The 27,614-nt window shown below is 47.4% G+C and overlaps 10 protein-coding genes across 10 annotated transcripts; 6 read left to right on the forward strand and 4 right to left on the reverse strand.

The window, feature by feature from the left end:
• Nucleotides 1-1,112: 1,112 nt before the first annotated feature.
• On the forward strand, nt 1,113-4,680 carry N7487_008746 (guanine nucleotide exchange factor; the record flags this gene model as incomplete). The annotated part of the gene is made up of 2 exons (XM_056876476.1): nt 1,113-1,643; nt 1,696-4,680. The coding sequence occupies 2 exons, from the start codon at nt 1,113-1,115 to the stop codon at nt 4,678-4,680; spliced, it is 3,516 nt and encodes a 1,171-aa protein (XP_056728664.1).
• Nucleotides 4,681-5,426: 746 nt separating this feature from the next.
• N7487_008747 (SDR family NAD(P)-dependent oxidoreductase) lies at nt 5,427-6,263 on the reverse strand (the record flags this gene model as incomplete). Its single annotated transcript, XM_056876477.1, has 3 exons — nt 5,427-5,648; nt 5,721-6,004; nt 6,074-6,263. 3 exons carry the CDS (start codon nt 6,261-6,263, stop codon nt 5,427-5,429), a joined length of 696 nt encoding a protein of 231 aa, XP_056728665.1.
• A 2,166-nt stretch (nt 6,264-8,429) lies between these two features.
• N7487_008748 (putative DNA mismatch repair protein (Mlh3)) lies at nt 8,430-11,390 on the reverse strand (the record flags this gene model as incomplete). The annotated part of the gene is made up of 2 exons (XM_056876478.1): nt 8,430-11,075; nt 11,121-11,390. The coding sequence occupies 2 exons, from the start codon at nt 11,388-11,390 to the stop codon at nt 8,430-8,432; spliced, it is 2,916 nt and encodes a 971-aa protein (XP_056728666.1).
• A 183-nt stretch (nt 11,391-11,573) lies between these two features.
• Nucleotides 11,574-13,118, forward strand: N7487_008749 (uncharacterized protein; the record flags this gene model as incomplete). The annotated part of the gene is made up of 2 exons (XM_056876479.1): nt 11,574-11,797; nt 11,860-13,118. The coding sequence occupies exons 1-2, from the start codon at nt 11,578-11,580 to the stop codon at nt 13,116-13,118; spliced, it is 1,479 nt and encodes a 492-aa protein (XP_056728667.1). The 5' UTR covers nt 11,574-11,577.
• A 393-nt stretch (nt 13,119-13,511) lies between these two features.
• On the reverse strand, nt 13,512-15,307 carry N7487_008750 (cytochrome P450; the record flags this gene model as incomplete). Its single annotated transcript, XM_056876480.1, has 5 exons — nt 13,512-13,604; nt 13,661-14,431; nt 14,494-14,612; nt 14,674-14,926; nt 15,008-15,307. The coding sequence occupies 5 exons, from the start codon at nt 15,305-15,307 to the stop codon at nt 13,512-13,514; spliced, it is 1,536 nt and encodes a 511-aa protein (XP_056728668.1).
• A 1,155-nt stretch (nt 15,308-16,462) lies between these two features.
• N7487_008751 (uncharacterized protein) lies at nt 16,463-17,134 on the reverse strand (the record flags this gene model as incomplete). Its single annotated transcript, XM_056876481.1, has 3 exons — nt 16,463-16,526; nt 16,589-16,888; nt 16,944-17,134. The coding sequence occupies 3 exons, from the start codon at nt 17,132-17,134 to the stop codon at nt 16,463-16,465; spliced, it is 555 nt and encodes a 184-aa protein (XP_056728669.1).
• Nucleotides 17,135-19,790: 2,656 nt separating this feature from the next.
• Nucleotides 19,791-20,193, forward strand: N7487_008752 (uncharacterized protein; the record flags this gene model as incomplete). Its single annotated transcript, XM_056876482.1, has 2 exons — nt 19,791-19,957; nt 20,019-20,193. The coding sequence occupies 2 exons, from the start codon at nt 19,791-19,793 to the stop codon at nt 20,191-20,193; spliced, it is 342 nt and encodes a 113-aa protein (XP_056728670.1).
• A 191-nt stretch (nt 20,194-20,384) lies between these two features.
• Nucleotides 20,385-22,089, forward strand: N7487_008753 (putative bZIP transcription factor (MetR); the record flags this gene model as incomplete). The annotated part of the gene is made up of 2 exons (XM_056876483.1): nt 20,385-20,667; nt 21,171-22,089. 2 exons carry the CDS (start codon nt 20,385-20,387, stop codon nt 21,758-21,760), a joined length of 873 nt encoding a protein of 290 aa, XP_056728671.1. The 3' UTR covers nt 21,761-22,089.
• Nucleotides 22,090-22,435: 346 nt separating this feature from the next.
• Nucleotides 22,436-23,604, forward strand: N7487_008754 (uncharacterized protein; the record flags this gene model as incomplete). The annotated part of the gene is made up of 2 exons (XM_056876484.1): nt 22,436-22,558; nt 22,642-23,604. The coding sequence occupies 2 exons, from the start codon at nt 22,436-22,438 to the stop codon at nt 23,602-23,604; spliced, it is 1,086 nt and encodes a 361-aa protein (XP_056728672.1).
• Nucleotides 23,605-25,414: 1,810 nt separating this feature from the next.
• N7487_008755 (MFS transporter) lies at nt 25,415-27,370 on the forward strand (the record flags this gene model as incomplete). The annotated part of the gene is made up of 3 exons (XM_056876485.1): nt 25,415-25,830; nt 25,917-27,035; nt 27,091-27,370. 3 exons carry the CDS (start codon nt 25,415-25,417, stop codon nt 27,368-27,370), a joined length of 1,815 nt encoding a protein of 604 aa, XP_056728673.1.
• Between the last annotated feature and the right edge of the window lie 244 nt (nt 27,371-27,614).

The following is a 27,614-nucleotide window of genomic DNA, read 5'->3' on the forward strand; positions in this document are numbered from 1 at the left end:
TTCCATTGGCTTTTTTAAATGATTGCAACCTTTGATATTGATCCGAGCAAATACAAGATAGCCAAAGAATTAACTACATATGTACGGAGTATAAGACTTGGAAACATCCGAGTTGAATGTATAAAAGGCCAAAAAAGAATGAAAAATGAAAAATGAAAAAGAAAATACTAAAAATGAAAAAACCCTCAGAAAAACCCCAAAATTAAAGAATTAAAGAATATTATAAATAACGTACTTGTGGTATGATACCCGTCACATTATATTAGAGTACAGTACAAAATCCATACGGGCCCATTACCGGTGGAGCGTGGATCGTCCCGATCGAGTCCCAGAAGATTCACCTTTGTGAACTCCAAGCTATTAGTCCACTTAATTCCCTCTTTTTTCCCCTTCTCTCTCCCCTTTTGCTTCAAAGCTCTTTTCTACTTCATTTGTATTTGCTGCCGGTGGCAATTGCGAGCTATACTTAGCTATACTTGGCTATACTTAGCATTCTTTCCCTTATATCCCTTCCGCCCTTGCGTTACCTTAATAGGGAATCCCTCTTTCGTCACTATTTGGATTTGCAATTACGGTTTTACACCTTGCTGCGATCGAAGCACTTGCCTCCTTTTCATAGGCATTTGCATGATTTATCCATTGATCCCGTTCATCCCTTGAATATCGGGTCCTCATACTCGTCATCCCTCCGGGTCTTCGAATATTCCGGACTCCTTGAAAGGAAGTCTGTTTGGATTCTGTTTATAGTTTTTTTTGATTACTTGTTAATATTGTTTTTTGTGTTTGTATGTCTTCAAAGTTCCTAAATCCTTTCCCCTCTCCTGGCATTCCAAGCCCTCAACCTCCTTGGGCGCATTCCAAACATTCAATCCCTATACTCTATACTATCCTTGAGCCCCAATTGACCTAGATCGTATAGGATCAATCCCAGCCTCTGACGATCCGATCCCTCCCCTCCATCCTTGATTATCCAACGCCACTTGCCCTTGATACTTGTCTTTGCTTGGTTGGATTCACTGAACGATGTCCATTGCAACTATCGAATAAACGCCTTCGGTCAGTGACCACAGCGGATTGGAGAAGAAATTATTCAGTTACGGAACCAACAAGAGATGGAATCAATGAAGCCACACATCCCCCCATTGAAGATCTCGAAATCCAATTCGAATTTATCAGACTCAACCAACGACCCAAAATCTATACAGAATCGATTGTATTCCACCTGGGGTTCATCAGAGATGACCCCTCCGTTAACACCACACGACACCCAGGACACTAACATGGAACAATTGGAGGCCCCGAGGCCTGTCTTTCACAACTATCTGCGCGCCTTCTACCCTTTCCACCCGGCCGGCAATGTCTCTCCGTCGACCGTTACACTCCCTCTGGACCAGGGAGATATCATTTTAGTACACTCCGTTCACACCAATGGCTGGGCCGATGGTACACTACTAGATTCTGGGAATCGAGGCTGGTTACCCACGAATTACTGCGAAGCATACGACCAATTAGCTATGCGTCCCTTGTTGAAGGCCTTGACTGATTTCTGGGATATCATTCGAGGAGGATGCGGGTCATCACTAAAAGATTTTGGAAATCAAGATTTGATGCGAGGCCCTATCGCGGGCGTTCGCTTTCTACTGGTAAGTACCAGTCGAAACTGAGAAAAAAACCACAGGGCTTATGATTCCGCAGGAAAAATCGGAATGTCTTACTCGAGAATCACCCCTGGTAAAGAGATTCGATGGACTACGAAGAATTCGGAAGGCTTTGCTATCGGATCTGTCTTCGCTGGTGAAAACCGCGAAGAAGTTCCAGGAAGTTGCTAACGGGGTCCCATCGGAAGATGAGGTGGAGGCCATTTTGGATGAGATGCTTCTTAAGGCTTTCAAGATTGTTACCCGAGGAGTTCGATTCCTCGATGTTTGGAATGAGGAGGTTGGCCTGAGCAGGACTATCGCTGAGATGGATGGGCCCGGCGAGAGCCTAGCTCAGTATAGCATGCCGCCCACCCCCGCATCCGAGAGTTTCAATTTGGGCGAGGATGGGCCTGATCGATCTGAGTCAAGGATGCTGGAATCACGAATGGAATCACGGATGGAGTCACGGCGGATGAGCTATAGCCGTATGGATATGAGCCGGTCATCGATGCGCACTGAAATGGTTGATAACAGACCAGTTTCTGTAGCCACGAAGCGGGTTTCTATATCCCACCGCATGTCAGTCTCTGGTCCTTCTACTGCCATCGGTGCCCAGAATCTGGCATCAGAACGCCTTGGAACGACGTATGATGCGTTCCTCGGTGTGCTTGGCTCGTTCATCGGGCTCCACATGCAGTCCCGCTCCTCGACGGAGTTGGTTGTCACTACCCACCAGGCTGTCCAGTCGTGCAGGCAATTGCTTAATGTGGTTGAGGTAGTGTGCGAACATGACACACATCGCAGCGTGTTTCTTGAACAAGCACAAGAGTCAATGTGTGAGAGGCTATCCGAGCTTGTTCACGCTGCACGCGATGTATTCCGCCCCGCACAGCTACCAGATGATGACCTTGTGTTCATGCCAGATCAAGGGAAGCGTCTTGTGGATGCTGCGACTGACTGTGTTCGAGCAGCTGGAAACTGTCTGGCAAAGGCTCGCCTGGTGCTTGAGCAAATTGGTGATCTTGAGCTTGACCCTGAAGAGTCTGAAGCCAGGGGACCGGACATGTCTGGAATTGACTCTCCACAAGATGAATCAGAGACTCCTGTAGAACATGAGCGACAGCCGTCACTCCGCCTTCCCCCACCTCCTCTCCAGATTTCTACCACCACATACTCTCTCCAAACACCCGCTCTCACCGACGCTACAACACCTTCATCCTTCCAGTCTCACCTTTCAAATTCCCCCGCCAACATTAGCGCTCTTTCCTCTCTCCCTAATTCTGCTATTCTCCCCACCCACATCGAGAACATCTCTTCCTTCTCCACTGACAGTAGCTACCGTGAAAGTCATCCCAAGTCTGACGTGAGCGAATCATTTGGACGTGGAGTGACAAGCAATGGTAGCAGCTTCACATACAACAGCCACGCACGCGACTCCGAGATGAGTGGTTTATCGCAAACCTCAACTCGGGCTACCTCACCTGATATTGGTGGTAGCTTCCAGGGCAGCTTCACTGTTCACTCACTGAAGGAGAGTATGAGCTACTCGACCCTCGCGGAAGAAAACGAGGAGACCGAGGCCAACATCCTTGAAAAGACTTACGCACACGAGCTTATCTACAAGGAAGGTTCGGTCATGGGCGGCAGTCTCCGTGCTCTTATTGAGAAGCTGACGGCTCACCAATCCACCCCCGATGCGATGTTTGTCTCCACCTTCTACCTTACTTTCCGTCTTTTTGCCTCGCCTCTCGAGTTTGCCGAGGCCCTCGCTGAACGTTTCGAGTACATTGGCGAAACACCCCACGCAGCTGGACCCGTGCGTCTCCGTGTTTACAACATCTTCAAGGGCTGGCTCGAGTCCCACTGGCGTCATGATCGTGACAACACTGCTTTGGACTTTATTGTCAACTTTGCCAACACACGACTTGTGGTCGATCTCCCCACTGCTGGTAAGCGGTTGCTTGAGTTGGCCAGCAAGGTGTCCGCAGTTGGCGGCCCTCTTGTGCCTCGCTTGGTTTCTTCCATGGGCAAGACCAACACTTCCATTGCCCAATACATCCACCCCGATACCCCTCTACCTGCTCCCGTCCTTGGCAAGAAGGAGCACAACTTGCTGAAGCAATGGAAGAATGGCGAAGCCTCAATAACCATTCTTGATTTCGACCCTCTTGAGCTCGCCCGCCAGCTCACCATCAAGGAGTCGCGTATTTTCTGCTCGATCCTTCCCGAAGAACTCCTGGACACGGAATGGACCAGAAAGACAGGATCATTGGCTGTGAATGTCCGCGCCATGTCAACTCTGTCGACTGATCTTGCCCACCTCGTTGGTGACTCTATTCTCTACCTGGAAGAGCCCAAGAAGCGTGCCGCTACTATTAAACACTGGGTCAAGATCGCGAACAAATGCTTGGAGTTGAACAACTACGATTCCCTGATGGCTATTATCTGCTCACTAAACTCGTCTATGATCTCTCGACTGAGGAAGACCTGGGACATTGTATCGCAGAAGACCAAGACTACCCTCGAGCAGCTCCGCAGCATCGTGGATGTGTCTCGCAACTACGCAGTCCTGCGTCAGCGCCTCCAGAACCACGTTCCCCCTTGCCTCCCATTTGTCGGTACCTACCTCACCGACCTCACCTTTGTCGACCATGGCAACCAATCTCTCCGTACCCTCTGCACCAATGACTGTGAAATGGCTGTCATCAACTTCGACAAGCACATGAAGACGGCTCGCATTATCAGCGAGCTCCAACGTTTCCAGATTCCCTACCGTCTCACCGAAGTTCCGGAGCTACAAGCATGGATGCAGAATGAGCTCGTGCGCGTGCGCTCAAACGGCGAAACAATCGCACAAACCTTTTACCGCCGCTCTCTGGTTCTTGAGCCTAAAGAACCCTCCCGCAGCGGAAATACCCTCCAGTCCCAGACCTCCCAGTCCGAGTCAATTCCTTCCATGCTCGACAATGCCAAGGATAAGTTCGACTTCCTCTCTTGGACTAACCAGTCCAAGACGAAATCCGTCACGACACACGGATAAATCACTCTCTTCCGCCCACACTATCACCTATACCATCCTTCGCAACCTGATGATTGATGACATCTTCTCATTCCCTATTTACCGCCGCTTTAACCAACATCATTCAACCCATTCAAATCATTCGTCGTTCTGCTATGCATACTTGCATAAACTTCTACACCCATTCTATTGCTATATGTGAATATTCCATCATTCTTCTTTACCTATTTACTTGTTTTTATTCTTGGGCGGTGCCATTGTGTTTTGTTTTTGCGATTTCTCTTTCGAGAAATGCAGCATTTGAAAAGCGTCTATGTATGGAACGGGGCCCGGGACTACCCAAATGGAGTTTACCGAGGGCCTTGCTCTCTTTATGTGATTTGTTTAATTTCTTCCTCTGGTCTGTTCTTGTTTCGGCTGGGAACGGGGGAAAAAGGACAGGTGCATTGGAAAAAGGATTGTTATCTGTCAACTGGGTGTTTCCTATATCGGATACCCTCTAGACAATATTTTTTGCCTCACGGCCTCTGTACAGGAGCATCTCTTAAAAGCTGCCTGAAATACCAAATACGCTTTAATTTTAACTGGTTCTTTCTTAATCGTAAATGTAATTCTTATTTTGCCTGTAATGTTTACAGCTATCCAAATTAGGAAATTTCGATGCTCTACCTCGGATTCTGCCTGAATACTGATATCTGCATATCAAACACCGACTTAATCCTACCACCACCAATGATTTTAGATAAACACACAAACCCACTCAAAAACTAACGTCCTAGCGAGAGCCCACCATTAACAGGCACCAACTGGCCCGTAATCCAGCGCGAAGCATCCGAAACCAAAAACGCAAGAACAGGAACCAAATCAATCTCCACATCCCCAAACTTCTCCCCCAGACAAACCCGATCATTCATAAAAACATCATGTCCCCCAACATTCTCCGTCTCAAGATTCTCCCGATACCCATCAATCATGGGCGTCCAAACAGCCTGCAGAACCGCATTAACACGAATCCCATACTTCTCCCACTCGCGCGCAACAGCCCTCATAAAACTCTACACGGCACCCTTCGACGCGGAATAATGAGCCAGAAGCGGCAGCGGCTCGGACGCAAGATCAGATCCGAAGTTCAGAATCGTGCCGCCCCGAGTCTTGAGATACGGGAAGACGGCCTGGTTCATGAAGATCGTTCCCTTGATATTGACATCTAGCATGCGGTCTATCTCACTCTCGGCGATGCTCTCGGCGACATCTTGGTGGATGTAGCCTGATGAGTGGATTAAACTGTCTAGCCCGCCGAGGAATCGGACTGCGGCTTCCACGACGGCGTGGAACTCGGATCTAGCTGTTACGTCAAGGTGTTGGTATTTTATCTTGGTTTTCGGGTCTTTGGAGGATATTTAAGATGCCACACTTTGGCCGGCTTTGTCTTGTATGTCACATATCACCATGTGCACGCCGTGTGCTGCGAAGACTTCGGCGGTTGCTTTGCCGATTCCGGAGGCGCAGCCTGTTATTAGGATGCGTTTGCCGGTGATTGAGGGGATTATATGGCAGGCTGTTTCCTCTAGAGGACAGTCGCCGTGGGCGGCTTTGGGACACATTTTGATTCGGATTATTGGGGATAATGGATTTGCTCAGGAGTTTAGTTGGTGGCTTTGCGTGTTGTTGGTTCTGGATTACTTCTATATAGATACCTCATCATTCTCGATGTAACCTGTCTTTTGATGGATTAATAATATTATAAATCTAGCTGAGTTATGTACACCCCGAGCTTAGGGCTGAGATTTAAAGAGTGGGGTCTCCACTTGAACGAGGGAGGGTGATGAGTAGATACAGCAATGCTGGCTGGGAGAACAAAGGTTCTTGTTTTAGAAATGCTGGGCACAAACGAGGAAAGCTCACATATTGGTACTGATCTTAAGATTTAGTTATGAGCCGGTTATGAGTATTACATGGCAAAAGGATTTAGTTGAAGATATTTGGCTCAAAACAAATTTGATATCGGAATCGACCTGGTATTCGTGTCTTGCTGTCAATGCAAGGTTCGGCGGAAGGAAATACCACACAGGGATTAAACCCACAGGGATTATGAGATAGTCATCAATTCTTGAAATTGTTATGCTAGGGCTGAATTTAGTGGCACCTACTTAGCTCCCTCGTGGATCCTGTTTTGCGTATTCTATAGCTCGTCACAAATATGAACTCGTGGACCTATACGTAGCTAGATGGCAATAATATTGATACCACTCGAGCATTGCCTTGGGTATCACTGAAATTATAGAATGCATGGATAGCTGTTTATCCAAGGTCGTCATATTGCTTTATCGCGGGGTTGATCCTTGCCAATTCATCATCTCGCTTAGACATTGACTTGGACCTACTGGCAGCTCGAGCTGAAGTTGTACACAAGGTTCATTTGTTGGAGATTAGGAAATTGAAACATTTGCTACAATTCTAAGCTCTATTGGGAAACTAGATCAAATTAATTCGGGCAATAAACAGAACATAAACCTCAGTAGAGCTTTCTTATATTGGGAATTGATGGAAGAGACACAGTGCTCGATTATGCATAAGAAATAGAGGACTACTGCAATATTGCTACTTTGGAGCCTATAGATCTTATTCGCGATTGACTTTAGCATCATGTTTAAGGGCTTTGAGCGAGCATCGAAAGCAAAGCAAGCAAAGGAGATAATATTATTAGAATAAGTACACTCTTGAAGGTTAACATACTATACTCATACAGTTATGTATCCAGTTTTGTAATGTGTATATTAATTCGATGATCTGCATATCATACTGTAAGACATTGCCACTGAAGTCTGTATAAACCAGTCAATATGATTCAATTTTATCACTATTTCTATCAATGGCTGGCTGATCCATCCTTGCATGAACTCCCCCGCCAGCCACCTGGAGGTTAGAAGTCTGCGGAGGATTTTCTTCACATTCTACAATACAAATCCATGCAAGGGATATGCCTAGAGGGTCTCAATCCCGAATACAAGATAACCCCTCAATTGTATAATTCATAAGACAGACCGCCACCATTGAATTGAGACATTTGAATAATGCGACTGCCTATACCTCAAGCGCCAAACCCATGCAAGTTTAGGATAAATTGAAATCTTTCGACGTCCTGCACGATCTATCTGGTTGATGCGGATTAATGCAATGCAACAATATGAAATCCATCAGGCTTACTCCGTACAGAGCACTCGAGCTGCACCTCGCTAAATGTCACCACATCACATCTAGGCTTGACCCAAACAATCAAAAGGTCGTTTATTTCGAACTGTTTCATTTGTTTTATGATGTATTGAAAACACAACGTTGTATTCTGTTTGTTAATTTGAGGGTGGAGGGTAAATGTGACCTGTCATGGGTGAAACCTTCAAAACCGGTTTAAGCACCCATGTGAAGAGGTCAATGTGGACGGCCGGGATTTCATGCCAGTTAATTTGAGGGTCTGGGCTTATATGGTATAGACTCTAGACAGCAGTAAGCGAAACAAAACCTATTCCAGTTCCAGTGTTACTGAGTCTGAGTTTTGTTTGCCCAAAGCGTACTCAACCAAAGAGCCAACTGGATAATTCAGGTAATGACCGCCGCCGCCAAAGACAAATGATATGGGCGTGAGTTTAATACTTGGGAACTCTTGATAGATGTATCACCTAATGTACACATTTCCACTCCGTTTCAACGCGTTTCCCATTACCGGAAGCCCCAAATTTCCTATACGAGAACATTCCAAGGTTGGAGCTAAACTATGTTACATAACGTGTTTTGAACGCTTCCATGAAATTTAAACTCACGCCATCGCTATCAGCAAAGGGGGATGCTCTGGTATCCAAGTCTAGTGGTAATGAAGCGGTAGTCTCAGGGAGGGATCGTAAATCAAGGATAGGGACCATTGAAGGGCGGCCATGCGCGCATTGAAACGGGAAGGCACAATGGGCCAGCCTAGAGACCAATGCCTGGCACTCATCAGTGTTCAACGGGTCATTGAACATGATAGCAGTTCGACAGGCGCGGGAGTTGAGAAGGTCGACAATGCCTTGAGGGCATCCATTCATCTGTTGAACCCATGAGCGCGAGGCTGATGATGCCGAGATTCCTTTGTGTACCACATCATCGCTGTCTGATATTTCAAGATCCTGATCCGCGTCTTCGGTTTCAATTTTTTTCTTCGATTGGAACGGCTTTCTGCCATCTTCCTCACTTGACCAGATCTCGCGCCTCATCAAGTCAATTAGCACATGAGGCTCGAGTCGACACCGTTCGGCTATTAGGGCGGGAAGAGTATGCACGGTGATCATAACGGTAGAGTTGGTCTTGCCATGGGTGACATACTTAATACCCCAGTCTGAAAAGTGACCCGTATATCTTTGAAAGAGATCACCCTCTGTCGATGAAACCTCAAATGCTAAAGAACCGACTTGGACAGTCCGCACTACACCCGACTCCAAATTCTCACCTAACCCAGCAGATATGAACATTTCCCTAAACAACAGTTCAATTCGACATCGCTCATCGGCAGCATGCTGATCGATTAAGAGCAGAATATCGTTCGATATCCTCTCCGAATTGAGAATGACGGGGCGTTTATGGACTTTAGCCAATATGAACTTTTTGTCTACCTGTGCTATCACTTCGGCAGTCTCGAGCGCACGACGTTGAAGCTTTCCTCGATATTTGGCAACCTGCGCCGTATTAAGCGATCCAATACCCTTAAAGCAGTCATGCGAAGAAGTAGTTATAGTCTGGTGACCAGCAGACTCTGCGCTTAGATTTGGTATTGGAATTTCTGTCCGGCCGAAGGAGGGATTGTCCCATTCTCCTAAAAGGTTTTCTATCCAGAAATTTTGAGCTGGATGCTTGGGCGAGATATCGACACAATCGGTGAGGGAACGCTGGGTAGCTAATGACTTCCAGGAGTTTATCGTTTGGCCTGTTCGAGGATTGATCGTACAGGCCAGCTTGGTGTGTGGGTCGATCCAGGTGATCATCTTGTCTGATGGTGAGTCTCCACTGAGATCCTCTGTTCTGGTCCTTCCCTCATTAGAGACAATTTTATTCGGGGGTCTCGGAAGAATTGTGTGCTTCTGGCCATAATTTCGATGGTCTGGCCTATGTTTAGGGAGGATCGGCAAGGAACTCTCGCCCTGTGTCATATCAGGAGTCGCATGAGAACGCCGAGGGGGTTGATGCGTCGGAGAATGTCCTTTGAGATCCTTAGCGGTCTTCACTCTGGACCAGTTGGCGAAGCTTTGACCAGAGTTTAGAGACTGGGCTCTTGGGAATGAGGGAATTTTCAGATGACCGCTAAACGCCTCTTCAGTGCTTGAAAGCGACTGACCTTGCTGCAGGGGCCCACGAGAACTGCTAGCTGCTTTGGAGACTCTGGAACGGAGACTCTGGTTTTGATCTGATGACTGCTGTTTGCTGTCACGAGGGCGGAGATTGTGTTGCTTCAAAAATTCACGGACCATGGCCCCAAGTACATTAACTATACGTTGAACCGATTTGGTTGATTCCGGGAGATGATCAAATTCATCATCATCCAATCGTATAATAGCGTTTGCATCAATGCGGATGTAAAACATTGGCCACTTATTGACGGGCTTTGCCCAGCTTCGAGTGCTTGCGTTACTTGGGGCATCAAGTTGATTCACCGAAGATGCAGGATGTGAAATGGAGCCTCTGCCAGATTTGTCCCCAACATTACTGAAATCCGACAAAGCAAATAGTCGATTCACTTCGTCGTACAGAACATTCGAGCTGTTGCGCGATAGCACGGGTTCGTTTCCCAAAGAGATGAACTGGACTTTCCGAGTTGGGCTGGGTTGGAGAGATATTGCTCCCCGAATTATAAGGTCAGAAACCGATGCTGAAATTTCATGCCAATTGTCGAAGTTTGGGAGTGTGATCAGCCCAGATTGTGTGAGAATTAACCCAATGCGTTTGATATCAAACTTCCCCTGAGCATGACCGAGGCGTGTTTCAGACACCAAGGCAGCTCCCAGACGAATGGAGACACGTTTGTTTCTTTCCACATCAAGCAATACCAGTTTTGAGAATTGAGGATTGGCCAAAAGGAGAGACACCAAGGAGTTCCTTAGATGATCCCACTCTCGTTCTAGCTCGTCCGGGCGCTGAAGAGTGAGGGCTCTATTTTTGACGCGAACTGGCATGTTCCCAAAAAGGTCATTGACAGTCACAGACGTGCCATGACCGGCAGAGTGAAGCACCTGGTATGGCGGTGCAGGGGTTAGCCGAGCCACAGGCGTCGAATGATGAAGTATGATTGAATTTGTGGATTCATGAAGAATGTGACGAGAAGTCACAGTAAGCAGAGACAACGAGGCTAGGGAAGCCAGAAACATGCCTCGATGCCCATACAAGCCACCCAACTTGAATTTGGATGTATCTATTTCATGTTAGCAAGGATACATTACAACCTCAAGGTTGGGAGACATGCGGTGAGCCTTGCCCAGCCCTCCTGCAACTTCGAACTCGGCCAAAGGAATTCCATCGCCATCATCTTCGACTATACAGCCACCGCGTTTGAAATCGACAGTGACGAAGACGGTATGGGCATTGGCATCCAAAGAATTTTTGACTAGTTCCAAAATGACACCGGTCAGATGTAGAATGGATGTAGATGATTTGATCTTTGCAATCACATCAGGTGGTAGCGCTCGTATTATTGACCGAGGCGGAGGCATTGAGACAGTTGGTGGTGTTCACCGGGAGCATTGCGCCACTAGATGGGAAAAGAAAGACCCCAAATTTGATTTTGGAAACACAAATGCGCTTCAATCATGATCATCTGTTATTGCTGCCATCAGAGCCCCTTTAAAATGTATCAATCAATCATTCATGAAGGCACAAAATACCCAGAATGCTGAGATTATGTCAAGTAGAAGTTCAAGAGGCAACATTGAAGGTAGGCACATGACGTGTACGGATAAACAGTCTCCCCGCCCGCTGCCCCATCTGCCTCGGCGCAGCTCGATCCCCAGGGCACTACTCCCTTGCCTACCTTTGACTTTTCGCAAGCCAGAGTGGGTACTGACTAGGCTACATCTTCAAGCTAGAATGGCTACTGCTGATGGTCCTGCTAGGGTGCATGGTAAGTACGCATTGTGACTGTTGGTCACCCTGAACCGCTGCTAAGGGATTCATACAAAACAGACCGGAATGCACGTCGCCGTCCATTCTCGAATTGGGTGAAACGCCTGGCGAACTTGAAGAGTTCTTCTGACTCTACGACAAATCGATGGTCCAACAAACGCCACATGGGTAACAAGGGGAAGAAGAGCGATCAAGAAAACAATCCATACCCGCTCTCTGGAACCATCAACCGTGACACAGGGACTCAGACACCGACTGATTCATACACCGATGACCATTATGCAGAATCTCGCTCCAGGAGCGACCCGTCTTTGGGCTCGGGCTATGATAATCCGGCTCCCCTGACGGGCGCGAAATCCGCTGCGCCAACCATTTCAACCAACGGCGACGCCGCATTCTCCGAAACAGCTTATTCCAAGGCGGGCACATTGACAACTGGCACTGAAGGATTTAGTACGCATGGAGGAGGCGAGGGTAGCACCTTTTCATCGCCAGCACCTTCGATTCGATCGATGACTACTACCCTGACCACTGTTCACTCGGCGGCACCCTCAACCCAACTGTACAACGCGCAAACCACCCACAATGGGCACCACCATGGCAGCTCGACACAGAGCTCTTCAAACCAGCAAATTCAATTCTCCCACCAATTTCCTTCAACCTCACCTGCTACCGCAGTCCCGTCGCACCTGGTGCCCCAGAGCCATTCAATGACGTATAGCGCCGCAACCGCAAACAATGCCTTAACGGATAACGCTTCTCTTCTCACTTTGGCGAGCTCGTCTAAACGTCGTCGTCGTAACTCCCTGGACACCAATGCATCTGTACGCGGATTGGCTCCGTCTTCTGTCTTCGGCGGTAGTCGGGAGAGCCTGCCGCTGAGTGTTCTGAGTGGACACACGACTGAAGCATCCAATACCTCTGTGTTCAATGCGTCAGGGGTGCTGAGCCGACCAAGTATTGTTGGCCTTGCTAGTGCTGAACGCATCAGTGTCTACTCGGCCTCCGGAGCAATTCCATTAGCCAGCACCACTGCGGAACGGGGCGGCTTATATACCACCAAGCAAACCGCCGGCGGTGATACAGCCAGCATTCGCAGTGGTGTTCAATCGCACAGTCGGAATGATAGTACTGCCGCCAGCATCGCTGGGGGTATTAGCAGCCCATTAGCCATGACTGGTCGCATGAGTCGAAGAAGTTCCGGGTGGGGAGAAATCACAGGCGAGGAAGGCAATGACGGAAAGTCAGTCGAGAAAACCGAGGATGAAGCAGCGACTAAAGATGCAACCGCCTTGCCCGTTGAGCAGCTCAAGGCATGATTCCACATCGCACGTACCCCCACACCTTTACCAATCACGAATGGCGAGGTGTGTTTGAATGAAGTTACGCATGGAGAGTCCAGAAGATTGAGCGAAGCAACAGCGATCCTTTACTACATAATGACTTGATGCATGGAAACCTTCCAAGGACCTGGATATTCTTAATTGTTTGGCGGCGTTTTCTAGGCTGGGACTTTGATACCCTATGCGGTATGGACAAATTCGTTTCTATTCAATCCATATTGCATGCAACTTCGGATCTTTCGTGTATTCATTAGATCTTTCCTAGATTCGGCTCCGGTTGATTACCTTTTACATGTACATATCCTCGTCGTATTGGTTGATATCCATCAACCCCTATTTGTCAAGACCAATTGGCCCATGGACACCGTTTCATCGGCGCCGAATGACCATGGGCATATCGTACTGATACACGAACCAGGAATTTTGGTACTTCCATTCGTGTTTGGGATCCACCAGTTGGATCTATATTGTGAGTTAGCACCAATCTGGAATCCAAGAAACACCAATAAGCCACTCACATCGCAGGAGCTGTACAGCGACGCAATCAACTTTTTGATCTCTAGCATAGCGAGATACCGGCCCATGCAAACCCGGCCTCCGGCACCAAAAGATAAGTCGACAGTATCTTTCATCCGACGCAGACGAACCTCAAAGTTCTCCGGGTTTTCATCTTTGCCCTGCAGCCAGCGGTCCGGATTGAATTCATCGGCATCATCCCCGAACACCCCGAAGTCACGGTTTGTCACAAAGGGGTTGATCCCGGCCTTGGTACCTGCAGGGAGATATCGTCCATCGGGAAGCGTGAATCCACCCTCTGGAACGACACGCTCGAAGATCATGGCAATGCCGGGGTTGACGCGCAGAGCTTCACGAATAACGGCATCTAGGTATGGCAAGTCGCGGATCTCCTCCCAGGGAGCGGGGGAAGAGATACTAGCGGCTTTGAGTTCTGTGGCAAGCTTGGCCATCGCAGCAGATGACTTGGCTAGGTAGTAAACGGCGGCGCGCATGGTAGCCGAGCTCGTGTCGCCTCCAGCAACAATGCTCAGCATTAGCCAGTTGACAATCTGGTTGTCGTCTACCATGTTGGGGTATGTTTCTTTCAGCTGCACGTACTTGTCGAGCGTATGGTCCACAGTACTGGCGGATATTTTCTTCTCGGCGAGCTGCGCCTGGTATTCGGCGACGACCTTGAAGGCGTACAGGGCGCCTGTCAAGGTGGGCTTGGGCCCAATGCGCTTAATAGGATTTTTGTCGAGGATGTTGTCAATCCAGGGGATTTGAGAGACCTAGTAGGACGTGTCAGTCACGCTCCTTGCTCATGCCGGGTCGTTGATATTGGGGTACTTACCGGTGCGAAGTATCTCAGGCCAGCAGTCGAGTCGGTGATCAAATTGTCGATATCCTTCTCCTGGTCAATGAATCCATAGTGCCGACCAAAGCTGTAGTTAGCGGTGACATCCCAGGCAACTATGTGATATCTTAGTCTAATTTACGCAGCCTCGTAGGGGGCATTTGGGAGTATGCTCACAGAAGCCAATCCATTCATCTGCCGGACAAACCTTCCCTGCGTTATCTCCATCGACGAATTTTAGCGCTAGCTTGTCTACAAACTTGATTATCGTTTCATCGATGAAAGGCTCGTATTCTAGAACCTTAGTCATGGTCCAAAGGCTCCGAATAGGTCGGATATTCTGGTTGTGCCAATCTTCATCCTGGGTGTTGAACAGATTCGATAGTCGGTGGCCGTCAAGCAGTACATCATTGGGGCGGTACATATCACTCTTTACATGATTACGACAAGTCAGCACGGTCAATTCTCAATCTAGAAAGGATGGTATTGTTTAGGAAGCGATATATCCAACCTTTTTCCATGAATTGCGGGTGGAGTAAATTGTCCGAATTAGATTCGGATCTGATATGTTCACACAATTGGGCCCGACCTGTACCACTGTGCCATATTTGCGGTGTAATTGAACATTCTTGAGATCAATGCGTCCACCATATGCGTGAGACGCACGCCAAAGATCAGTGATCTTGGCCAACACCGGGCCAGGAATGGGTCTCAAACGAGAAAAGAACACATCCAGAATCAGCTTTGTCACAACAAGCAGACCTAAAGTGACCAAGGCCAGGCCCCACAGGCTGGAAGGAAGAGGGATCATCTCCAAGTTCGTTGCAGATGTGGATTCTGTGCGCGCACAAAGGTACGTGCAGTGCGGCAAGGTGCTCCGAATTCAATGCACTGCCAATAGTCAGGATTTCGTGAGACGTGTAGCACTGTTGACAGGTGCAGCCTTTCAAAGCCCCTTGAAGACCCTAGGCCGTAGGCCTATTAAGATAAAGGGGGTACGCCATTTGACCAACATTCTCCATTTTCAACACGCATAAGAGTGGGGGCTATTGCGGAGAACAAGGTGAACGGTGGGATGAAGCGTTGACGATACTCCAATGATTCGAAAACAATATTCAAGCGGAATTTAGCGCTCGTCTTCGACGGGGGTGGCCGGAATGTGGAGTCAGCAGTTGATTGTCGATGACTCTGAATGGAGTTTCCCAATTCGGCCACGACAACCTTGGCTTTACAGCGGCATCGCCCTAGCGGCTGAGAGATTCTAGTGGCTTTTCGGCAGCTGGCCTACCTACCTAGGTAACTAGGTAGCGGTTTAGAAAAGTTCATGCAAGCTGGACACGTTAATTTCGACCTTGCAGATCCACTGCCATGGTAAGCGAGTACTACATGCACAACAACAAACTTGTTCAGATCGGGGAGCCCCTAAACTTTTAAACCCCTAAACCGGTCGATTGGATATTTTTTAGACCAAGTTATAGTACGGAGCTGGCTACGACAATTATTACCTTTTTTATTTTGGACTTTGCCCCCGCGATATTTTATATTTCAAGTATTGTTAGTCTACTTTGGTGATGCACCTCTCCCGCTAGAGAGCCAGGCTTCTACGGTGTAGGGTGTGATGTGGGCGATGTCTATGGTTCCTTTGGCCTTCGTTTTGATGCGCTTGTATGTGCGAGTATACATGTCATACAAGCCTTTCGAAGATAGTATTTTGGAGTTTTCCATTCACCCCAAGCCTACAATTGTAGTAGTAGAGGATTTTTCTGGCATTTCTAACAGAATTTATCTACTGATTCATGAGTATCGCAGCGATGGGTCTTTTGCTTTATAGTAGATATACTACTAAAACGCGTCAACTATATTCTTATAGCCTCTAAGGGCAAATAATACAAGCGAAAAAGAAATGAAGCAAGTCAAATAAAGCATCAAACGAAAAAGGTTGCCCAAATATCGAAGAAACCATTATTCAAGGACCTAGGGCTTTGTTCAGCAATATCTCGAAGATGGCTTCCTCCATAATTGCCGCGAATCTGCAGCACATTATACATTAGTACACAATATTATCAATCGAGAACAGGAATTAAATAGTCACCCCCGACACTTCATATTAGGCCTCATGGCATTTTCCAGCGTTTTCAATCTCTCACGTGTCAATCGTGGAAAGTTCTCATGGTCCCTTATCCTGTTCCACGCCTGGACGGGCGTAATGTACCCATCCAAGTTAAGCCTGTCCGCCATCTCAAAGAGCCTTTGAAAGACTTCTGCTGAAACCTCCCACCGTGAGTCGTTGTCGAGGGTTGGGGGTGCAAGTTGTAGCAGTGTGCCTTGCATGGACACAGCATGACCGGTGGGATGTGCGCTTGAGATATGCGACAGGCATGGCCGTTCCAGTCTACGAGTTCGTGAGCACAATGCTGGGAATATGGGCGGAGTATGCGGGTATTTACGACAGGACAAAGTCGACTCCTGTTTGGAACCATGCCTCCTCGGAAAGCACGTCCAGGCCATTATCTATATCATTTTCGGGAGTTTCAGTCCCGTTGTTTTGCCTATTTTTGTCGGTATTATTTCCCGATTGACCTGTGACAAGCCGAAAATACGAGGGGTTTGATATAGATGGCGGCCCTTTTGGACCCATTCTTGATGAGGAATGAATTGTGCTTCTCATGCTTGAACCATACCCATGAGGGTTGCTGCAGTGGTGGGAATTATATTGGCAGTTTGGAATCTGGACGGAAAGAATCATTGCCCTAAACACGGTTACTTTGGCCAGGTAGGACTTCGGGTTTGACAGTTCCCGTGGAAGGCTGTTTGCTGCGCAATAATGTCCCGGTGGGCCCCAATGAACCTTTCGGGGCTCATCTGGTTCAAGGTTGCCACGAGAAGATTATATTACCGGTGAACGTCTCCTTCCAGCAATTGAATGAAATTGTCATTTTTTTCTTTATTCTTCCTTTGGTAATACTATGTCGGTAAGAGGTAAAGCAGAACTGGGACACCCATTACATACCATTTGACTTGTCTAAATTGCTCACATAATTTAGCAAAGGTTACTTTTGGGTCCTTTGTCTCATTTGACATACCTAATAGGAAACCTTTAGTACGAACATTGAATAGAATGCATGCAATACTTGCACAGTCATGTGTGAGCGCTATCTATAGTCATTGGGCTAGTTGAGCAACGTGTCATCGAGTTCTATTCAGCTGATTCGTATTCTGCGAAATCAAACAAATGAGCACAAAGACTTCAGGAGTGTCGCAGTGTGACATCTCGCAGGATTACATGAAAAAAATACTAAATTTTCAAATTCCGGCTGAAACCACAATCATTATTATCTCCAGGTTTGTACTTGGACCCGATGTTGGCTATATCTCCACCTGTTAACTCTTAGCCGGACTGGAATATGGGCAAGGACTTGGAATTACCTGCCAGCCTCCAGGCCCATAGGGTAGTTATTTCTGTGCTAGCTCCCAAGGCTGCACAGGACTTTTGTATACCCGCTTCGATTATTGCAATGGTTTAGATATTTAGCATATCAGCGCAAGCTCACGTATCACTATCTAGACTTGTTTGCCCAGAGGTCTTCTCCCTCTAGCCATATACAACCATCAGATATTGTCTAACCCGGCTTTTGCTCCGCCACTCAAACTACCTTCCAAATTTATATCGGCAACATAAAAGGGTAACGCCGCCCAGAATTCGTGGAACGCTCGGTGAATTTTATTAGATGGTTCATAATCTAAGCCAAGCTTACTTCGACCAGTAGCTTGCTAAATTCCACGAGCTATAGATATACTTTATGTTTACAGCTGCTTAGATAGGTGCTTGATTTCGTCTTCTTATTCATGGTATAATAGTAGGTTATGTATTAGCCACGCCACTGACTCATACGTAATATTGTCTCGTGTTTCCGTAGATGGGATGGTGTATTAGCCAAATCATTTCCTGGGGTGTGGTCTGACCTTCTACCTGAGCCTTCCTTGACTAATTGCTCATACGACATTATTATCTGACCCAAATTTAATTTGAAACAACCTAGAGACTATGCCAATAATACACCTTTTGCGGAGGTGAATTGGTTCCTAGCCAGAAAGTAGATATCTATTTTTTCTAACCTGTTTCCTGTACTGAAAACTAGTCTAATTAATACAGACTCTTTGATGCCCGAGCGTTGATTTCAACGAAATATCCAACATGCTTAAGTGCCGATATTGAGTTCGAGACCATGACGGAACTGTTTGTAACTAGATGTCGCGGACTCGCGGATATTAAGAACATCCAACAAGCAAATGAGATGCCTTGAATCGGGGCTCAGAGGCCTGATTAGGCCCAAAGAGTAGAATCTAGGAGAATTCGAAAGTCATCATAAAGGATAGAGGAAAATGGTGTGTTGCAGGAACTAGTTATGCCAGCATCACGTTGTGGGATCTACAAAGTACAGTTACCAGTATGTACGAAGTGTGGAGACACTAGGAAAATGATTCCACATGCTAATATGTATGTTGCATGCACATTGCATCCACCATTGAAACAAGAGTACTCATTATTGTATCGAGTTTGTGATTTCTAATAAGTCAAGAGATTGACGACTTCGTCTTTTTCTAATACTCGGCCATCACTGGCCAGTGCACTCTTAGCAGCCTAAATTCTGCCGGGCTAACTGTTCACCAATAAAAAGCCAAGGGGTAATGGGCGGTAGTAGAAAATGTGTTTAACACTTTTGCGGAGTCATTGTATCTACAACATAAGCAACGCTAAACTGCGTCGAGTCAATTCGACATTTGAATTTTAGAACCCTTGTAAGAGTCTGTGCTTGAAGATCAGCAAGGGCCTCATATGTATATCCCATCTTAGTATGCTTGTATGACAATGGTTAGAATAAAACCCCTAATAGCTAAACAGTAGAGTAGACACTAAGATAAGACGATTAAAATGAGCTATGTTGATGAATAATTCAGTGCGACTTCGGACAAACTAGGAATAACTTCACTTGGGACACGAACAGCGTTCCTCCAGTGCCTTCTTCCATGCTGACCAAGCTGATGAGGCCCACCAATCAACGGTTGCAGACCCCGGTTTCGGGCCCGCCGTTTCGGGGTCTGATTTGTATGTGAGCCGCGCTTGTCGCTAGGTTTATTGGATGTACTACTGCCTAGGAAAATGAGGATTTGAGGAGTAATGTGTGATTCGTGATTCATGCAGAATTCATCTCATCTCATACAAAATTGTATGCTACAATTTATATAGAAATAATAGCAATTAATCGGATCGTCGTGGGATTTCCTAATCCGAAATGGGAACGTGGAACCGAAGATTTAACTTCGGTGGACTCCGATTGTCGGCCTCCGATCAGATTTCTATAACAATTGTATACCATTTGTATATACAACGTAGAGCGAGGGAAGGGACAAAAAGGTGGAGTAAATTGGAAGAGAAAGAGAATATAGTTAATAGTTATAAGTGTATAATATTTCCAACAAAAAGCAAATCTCCAGTTGTACGGATCGGGAGGCAAATGAAGCCCTGGAGGCAAATTGGGGGGATTAATCATCATCCACCCCTCCGGCCCCAGGCTTCCCCCCACTGAACATTCAAAGAAAAAACCCACTTGTGGCCCCAACTTCTCTCTTCTCTCCGGCTTCGATCCATTTTACAACATCCCCAAAATCGCGATTCACACGAATCGAATTATCTAGCCACCTTATAACAGGTGCTTCAATATCCATCGCACTCGCGACGAATCCGCCCCGAGCCGCATTCGGCATTTGAGTCACGTCTCTACCGCCTGCGCAACGCGCATTTCCACGAAGTCCATCGGCATCGAGCAAATCGGTTTCCGTCTTCGACCTCAACCGATCGTACTGGAAAATACGGGAAAGCCTTCATCATGGCTAACTACAATGGGCGTCGCATGCCCAACTTCTCGCAATACCTCGATGACTTGAACGCGATTCCCTCGCCGTATGACCAGGCTCAGCAGCAGCAACAGCAGCAGACCACCTTCAACGATGAGGACCTGGCTTTGTTCACCAATACCGAGTTCTTCGAGTTCGACAAATTCACCGACTTTGGCGGTCTGCCTCCATTCTCGCCAGAAGATGAGAAGCATGAGGTCGTCTCGGATCAATCCGCACACAATGCCGACCTGAAGTTCTTGGATTTCCTGAATGGTAAGTGTGGCTTATTTTTGGTTCCTGTCTTTCGCGTCGCTCGTTGGGTAGTCCGGAGTCTGAGCTGCGCGGTTGTACCCTGATCACACCATACCCTGCAGACTTGTTCACAATTGTGTCCTTGGGACCAATTTCTACACATTGCATATTGTTTCATTGGTTGCTTTACGAATTCGTCATTCCTGCCTATTGCACGAGTCATGTCTTGGCTCGTGGCATTTTTGGCGCTTCGTGCGCTTCGTGCCCTCAATATCATCCCATGTCCTTGCACAGCTTTGACCTCCTTGGCTGGAAAATTTGATCCCTGCATGTCATCCTTCCCGTGGCCCTAGCAGGGTTTTCTTCCACTCAAATTTGACTTTGGTCGCTGGCGTGAATGATCTCCGCTATTACGCCATACCACGTGATCGGCACCCCTGCTCGGACTCAGACTACTCTTCGGGAAACCGAAACCCACGATGTGGATATTGTTGGAAATTGAATCAATGCTAATGGTTTTATAGCTGAGGGTCTCAATGGCATGTCCGATTACCAACCCGATCTGACCGGCTCAAACGTTCAGGTGCCCATGCACAATGCCCACTATTCGGGCCTTCCCTCCGTTCCTAGTGGGCCTGTGGCTGTAAACCAGACACCCATTCAGCCTGCGCCGATCAACACCGCCCCGAAGGTCGCCCCGACCCCATCTGTTTCTATGTCTCCTTCCACTCCGGTTACCGGCACCAAGCGCAAGAACTCGGCAAATTCTACCCAGGAGAGCGCTGAGGAGGCTAGTCGTCAAATGGCTGAGGAGGACAAGCGCCGCCGTAACACCGCTGCCAGTGCTCGTTTCCGTGTGAAGAAGAAGCAGCGTGAGGCTGCCCTCGAGCAAACCGTTAAGGAGACCACCGAAAAGAACGAAATTCTCGAGGCTCGCGTGTCTCAGCTCGAGCTTGAGAACCACTGGCTTCGTGGTCTGATCATGGAGAAGAACGGTGCCGACGAGCAGTCTGAGCAAGACATCTCCGATATGTTCAAGAAGTTTTTGGCCTCACAGAAGGCCGATGGCTCAAGTATTTCCGACCTGAAGCGCGGCGTGGGCACTACTGTATGAAGCATTGTCCAATGCTAAAAGAAGAAAGAAGAAGAAAAAAATCGTCAAAAATTAAAAAAAAAGAAACCCCAGTCTTATTTGATTGCCCTGCTACTCTACTCTGCTGCTTCAGGTAGTGACTGTCCTGGGCTTTTCCCTGTTAGCTCCACCTCACTATCTTTGCTTTCTTGTTCATAGTGTTCTTTTTTCAAGCGATGTTATTTTCTTATTTTCTAGCAGCTAGAGCTACTTCAGATTTTTATCATCTGCAGGTCGAGGGGGTGGTGGGTGGATGAGTGATGTCTCTTCACGGCAGTTTTAAGGATTTAGATGCAAGTATTCATTTGTTTCAGCCTGGTTTTATGCCTGTCCAAGTCTCCTAGAATATGTATTGAAACCTAGCCCTAGGCAACCTCCCACTTCCAGTTTTATTTGAAATCTGTGTTGAACAAACTATAATGCATATACAATGACAACTAATTAATCTGGAGGGATCGGCAGAGAGCAAATCCTTACTCCGTACAAATTACAAAGGCTTACAAAAAAGTGGGGTTCATTTTAATGAAGTGTGACACTCCACGGGTGTGCCTAAGCTTGGCATTGACAACCGCATAATTCACCCGACGAGCTCCACCCAGCTTTGCAGAATTCGACGAAAGAGACTGGATCATTGTCCCATCCCCTGACTATTAACCCATGCTAGACTTCCTCAAACGCGCCCTGCGCAAACCACACACAAATGTATACGGTCTAGACCATGCCGTCCTCAACATACAGCTCACACAGCAGAGCATGTGGATGAACATGGGATATTGGGAGGTCAGTCAACCCAAGTAAAGACCGTTTAAACAACTGTCTCGCCAAGTTTCCCGCCTTTGAATCCACACTGACCCACTTTGTAGTACACAAATGACTTCCCAGAAGCATGCCAAGCGCTCCTAGATCAGGTTCTCACGGCTGCGCTATCAACAGAGAAAGCGTCCGCCGTAAGAATCCTAGATGTCGGGTGTGGGTGTGGTGATCAGTCGTTGTACCTGACGAAGGCTTTGAATTGCTCTTCTTCTAAATCCCAGTTCAGTTCTGAGTCTGGAACTGGGACAGCAACCCCTGCTTCTGTCTCCAGTATTCCGTCTGATATTCAACCATCAAAATCAGGCCTGCGGCATCGCCATAGCAAGACAAACCTGCCATCTTCTCCTTTGGTACGCCTAGATTCTTATATCGGGATCACCCTGGAACCAGCGCAGGCTGCGCTTGGTTCTAGCCGCCTTCACCATATGCAACGAGAGAGCGAGGACTTTATTCAGGCGGATATCTTCTGTGCAGACGCCGCAGTACCAAGCTCTTGGACTGGAGAGTTGAAGAAATCAATCACAGCTCTTGAAGAAGCGTCAAACAAACCAAATGGAAATGAAAACGAAGACACATCCACATGGCTTCTGGCCCTGGATACGATATATCACTTCCGCCCCTCGCGCCTTCCTCTCTTGACCTACGCACAAAACACACTCAATGCCTCATTTATGGCCTTCGACTTGATACTATCTAATGATATAACTTGGTATGAAAAGATCCTTCTCCGGCTGGTGTGCTGGGGAACAAACTCACCATTCGGGAACTTCGTGTCCGAGGAGGAATACGTGAAACTACTTGTTACAGCCGGGTATGATCCTGGTTTTATTCAGATTCGAGATGTCTCACAGCACGTTTTCGGCGGGTTGGCGGGTTTCATTAAACGCAGGGCGGAGGAGGCAAGGCCTTTTGGGATTAAATTGGGGAAATTCCGTGCAGCGAGCGTTGTTTTTGGGTGGTGGGCCAAGGGGAGGGTTGTTAGGGGTGTCGTTGTTGTTGCGAGGAAAGAGTGAGCGTTTTGATGGTCCAGCAGGTTATCTCGTGTGTCAGTATGTATTAGATTAGCTGAGAGAGAATCAGGTCTTAACTCAAAGTGCGACCTATTCAACCATATCCTTATAGTCTATGGTAGTATCGACTTGGAGGATAGATAGGCCCAACCAAAGCACTCTGATAGAACGCCAGATAAAGAAAAAGGAGCAAAGCGAGGCTTGCTCATTAATCCTTCCACTTGGGGGTTGCACTCGACTACATAACCAGATAGTCCATGTATGGTTGCTACCGCACAGAAGGAAGGTAATGGAGTGAGAAACTTGGAAAGCCAGTTGAATGCTTCCCTTGGAACCTTACACTTCCAGTTGCTACACTCTCCTCGTGGCCATCTGGCGCTTCTTTAAAAATACCTGGTAGTAGCTCATTAACTCTCTAACCAAAGACCCTAGGATGTGTCAAACCGACCAGCACTACGGCATCCTGGCATCTCAACTTATGTCTCATATGCCGGTGCATGCCGACACCGTTCATCGGGGTATACTTGAAATCTGTCAATGGATTCGTAGATCCAGACACATTTAGGATAACATCCATTGTAGACTAGTAACATACTGTCCATCATTCTATTATTTCTGATTGTAGGACATCCTAAAAAGTAAAAAAGTTCCGGCACTCTCCACTAACCAGACTTGAATCTGGCACTAGGAACCCAACTACTCGGATATGCTAATGTGAGCCCCTCTAGGAACAACCTAAGCTTGACTACCAGATTTGAATAAGGTGCATATCCTATCGATGCCGCATCTCCAAAACCCCCTTTTCGAGTCTCAATGGAAGTTCAAGAACATGCGAAGAGCAAAGAGTGTTGGGCAACCCCAAGTGCAATCGTCAATACCTAGCTTAAAGAGCTCCAGGTTTCAGAAAATTGCTAGGTGCATAATGGCCTGTATGGCCATGTTGTTGCGATGAACAAGTCTTCGAGGTTGGACTTTATGGAAGGTTATATGGAAGACGATTTCAAAGGATTGAGGAAGGATGGCTGGTCGAAGAGGTTCGATACATTATTAATCTACGGAGTATTCCGTACACCGTGCTCGGTCCGGAGTATATAGTGGGTGCTACGTTGTGGAGCATAGATGCCTAATCTCCACTCCAGCTCTGAAGAGTATATGGTACGATGTATCTAGGCACATCAAGTGTGTACAGAATGCGGCATTTGTATTAATTGAATTGATATAATATCCGCTTGGTCATATAATCATATACTAATATACTAATATAGTGATATAGTGCTTAATATAGTAACCTGGAAAGAAAATGCAAGCCTCCCGCGTGGCGGCTTGATTCATAATGACGTAGTGAGGCGGTGGCACCCCAGGTGACTCCGGAGCTATCTGCTTCAATAAATTCCGAACTCGCGAGGAAGAGAAGATTGAGCATTGACATGGTTGCTCAGTTGTATTGGCAAATTTCCAATATAATAATCAACTTGATATAGTATTTTAGTTACTAATTGCTTGGGAAGTTCTCATGCTAACATCCGTTCTAGCCGATAAATTCGGCAGTTTGGCCCAAGCCGAAGCCGCTAAGTGGTGGGTCTAGACGATCGTAGTTGCATTCGGCGCTCCTTTTTTGGTCAAGTTTTTATAAACAAATTGCCCGCTCTTGGATGGCAAAAAAGTTTTTTCCCCTACATAATCCAGGCACCCGGTACCTTTCCGATCTTTCTGACAGTCCCAACGGGTGAAAAAAGTGACTGCAGCCAAGAAGATCTGCAAGATCGGCCCCGACTATAACCTCCGAATTGACAAAGCGGTCACCACTGGCAATATGGCCGATCATCTGCCTGAGGCCGAAGGGTCACATCTATCGAGCGAAAAACCACGGACTTCAGCTGAGATAGAGAGACAGATTACGTCAGATTCTATTGGATCGTCAACTGGCTCGAGCATCTCCTCTGCATATGACCCGCAGGTGCATCGACTACAATCGCGGAACACAGAGCTGGACTTGGAACGTCATCGGACTGGAACATCGAGGGCATTGAGCAGGACTGAGACACAGCGCGCCCAACATGCGCTCACTGTCGGCGAGAGTCTTCGGTCGCGCCCATCGCGGGTCCCATTGCCAGCTTTTGGTGGGGGCAAGCCCTACCCCCCACCTCTCCCTGAACGGGAGGATTATGTTGTGGAGTTCGATGGGCCTGATGACCCGTTATACCCGCTGAACTGGCCTGTGAAGAGGAAGTGAGTCATCTCGCAGTGAATTTTCCCATTGTACTGCGTTTTCCATTTACAGCGTTTATACTCCGATACTAACTTTTCTACGCCAGGTGCTACATTAGTGCCATCCTCGCTTTCACCAGTATTTGCTCCACCTTCGATTCTGCCGTTTTCAGTGCTTCATCTAGTAATGTGTCGAAACACTTCAGCGTCGGCCTCGAAGTCGCCATTCTCTCCAGCTCTCTATACATCATCGGCTACGCCTCAGGCCCCTTGATATGGGCTCCCCTATCCGAACTCCAAGGCCGTCGTATCCCCATTATCATCGCCATGTTCGGATTTGGAGTCTTCAACATCGCAGTGGCAGTCGCAAAAGACTTGCAGACACTCATGATTAGCCGATTCTTCTGTGGTATCTTTGGCAGTTGTCCCTTGGCAGTTGTGGCTGCTGTTTTCTCTGATATCTGGGACAACCGCTCCCGTGGTGTTGCCATTGCCATGTTCTCCTCAACGGTGTTCCTAGGTCCTCTCCTGGCACCTTTCATCGGAGGTTTCATTAACATGTCCTATCTCGGCTGGCGCTGGACCGCCTATATCCCCGCTTTCATGGGCTTCGCCGCTTTCCTTCTGAACATTTTCTTCCTGAAGGAGTCATACCCACCTGTTGTCCTAGTGGCTAAGGCCTCGGAGCTACGCCGCCGGACCAAGAACTGGGGAATCCACGCGAAGCAAGAGGAAATTGAGGTAGATCTTCGAGAGCTGATCATAAACAACTTCTCTCGCCCGCTTCGACTGCTGTTTAACGAACCTTTGATCCTAGCCGTCACCATCTACCTGAGTTTTATTTATGGGTTGCTATACTGCTTTTTGACCGCCTACACCTTGGTCTTCCAGGGTGTTTACGGTATGAACGCTGGTGTTGGAGGTCTCCCACTCTTCGGCATGGTGGTCGGCCTATTCACCGCTGCAGCTTATATCATCATCTCCAGCAAGGCGTACAACAAGAAACTCGACATGAATGGTGGTGTGCCCGTCCCCGAGTGGCGTCTTCCGCCCGTGATACTCGGCGGTGGTCTCTTCGCTGCTGGGCTCTTCTGGTTCGGATGGACTGGTTTCAACGGTACCATCCACTGGATCGTGCCTACCCTAAGTGGCCTATTTACTGGATTTGGCCTTCTAATCATCTTCATCCAATTGTTCAACTATCTGATCGACACATATCTCATGTTGTATGTCACACTTTCCGTTCCCGCAACTTGTGGACTTTTCTAACATATTATACAGCGCCGCATCAGCTATCGCAGCAAACACATTCTGCCGCTCAATGGTGGCAGCCAGTTTCCCGCTTTTCTCGCGCCAGATGTTCCAAGGAATGGGTATCCAGTGGGCTTCTACGCTTCTCGGATGCGTTGCGGCCGTCCTTGTTCCGATTCCCATTGGGTTCTACTTCTTCGGTAAGAGGCTGAGGATGAAGAGCAAGTTCGCGCCATTTTATGAAGCTGTCCAGGAAGGGCATGCGGCTGAGAGTGCCGAAGAACAGGCGGAGGATGTTGTGCACCGGTAATGAACATATAATTGATTTGGTCTTGTATATAATCATATTCCCGTTAGGGAAACGTAATTATTAAAAGTCGATATTTTAGCGTCTATGTCATGCATTTCTCAATGAAGCAATCTTGATTCAAACATCTTCTATTCTTCGGTATGGCAGGAAAACCGCTCTGTCTATAGGTCTTTTCTCAATCCGTGTAGATATTGAGGGATGCATATCATGGAATCGATTTAGCCCTACTTTTATATGTCCTTTG

This window comes from Penicillium crustosum, assembly GCF_028827405.1.
Source record: "Penicillium crustosum strain IBT 35664 chromosome Unknown utg000003l_segment0_segment0, whole genome shotgun sequence".
Lineage (NCBI taxonomy): Eukaryota > Fungi > Ascomycota > Eurotiomycetes > Eurotiales > Aspergillaceae > Penicillium > Penicillium crustosum.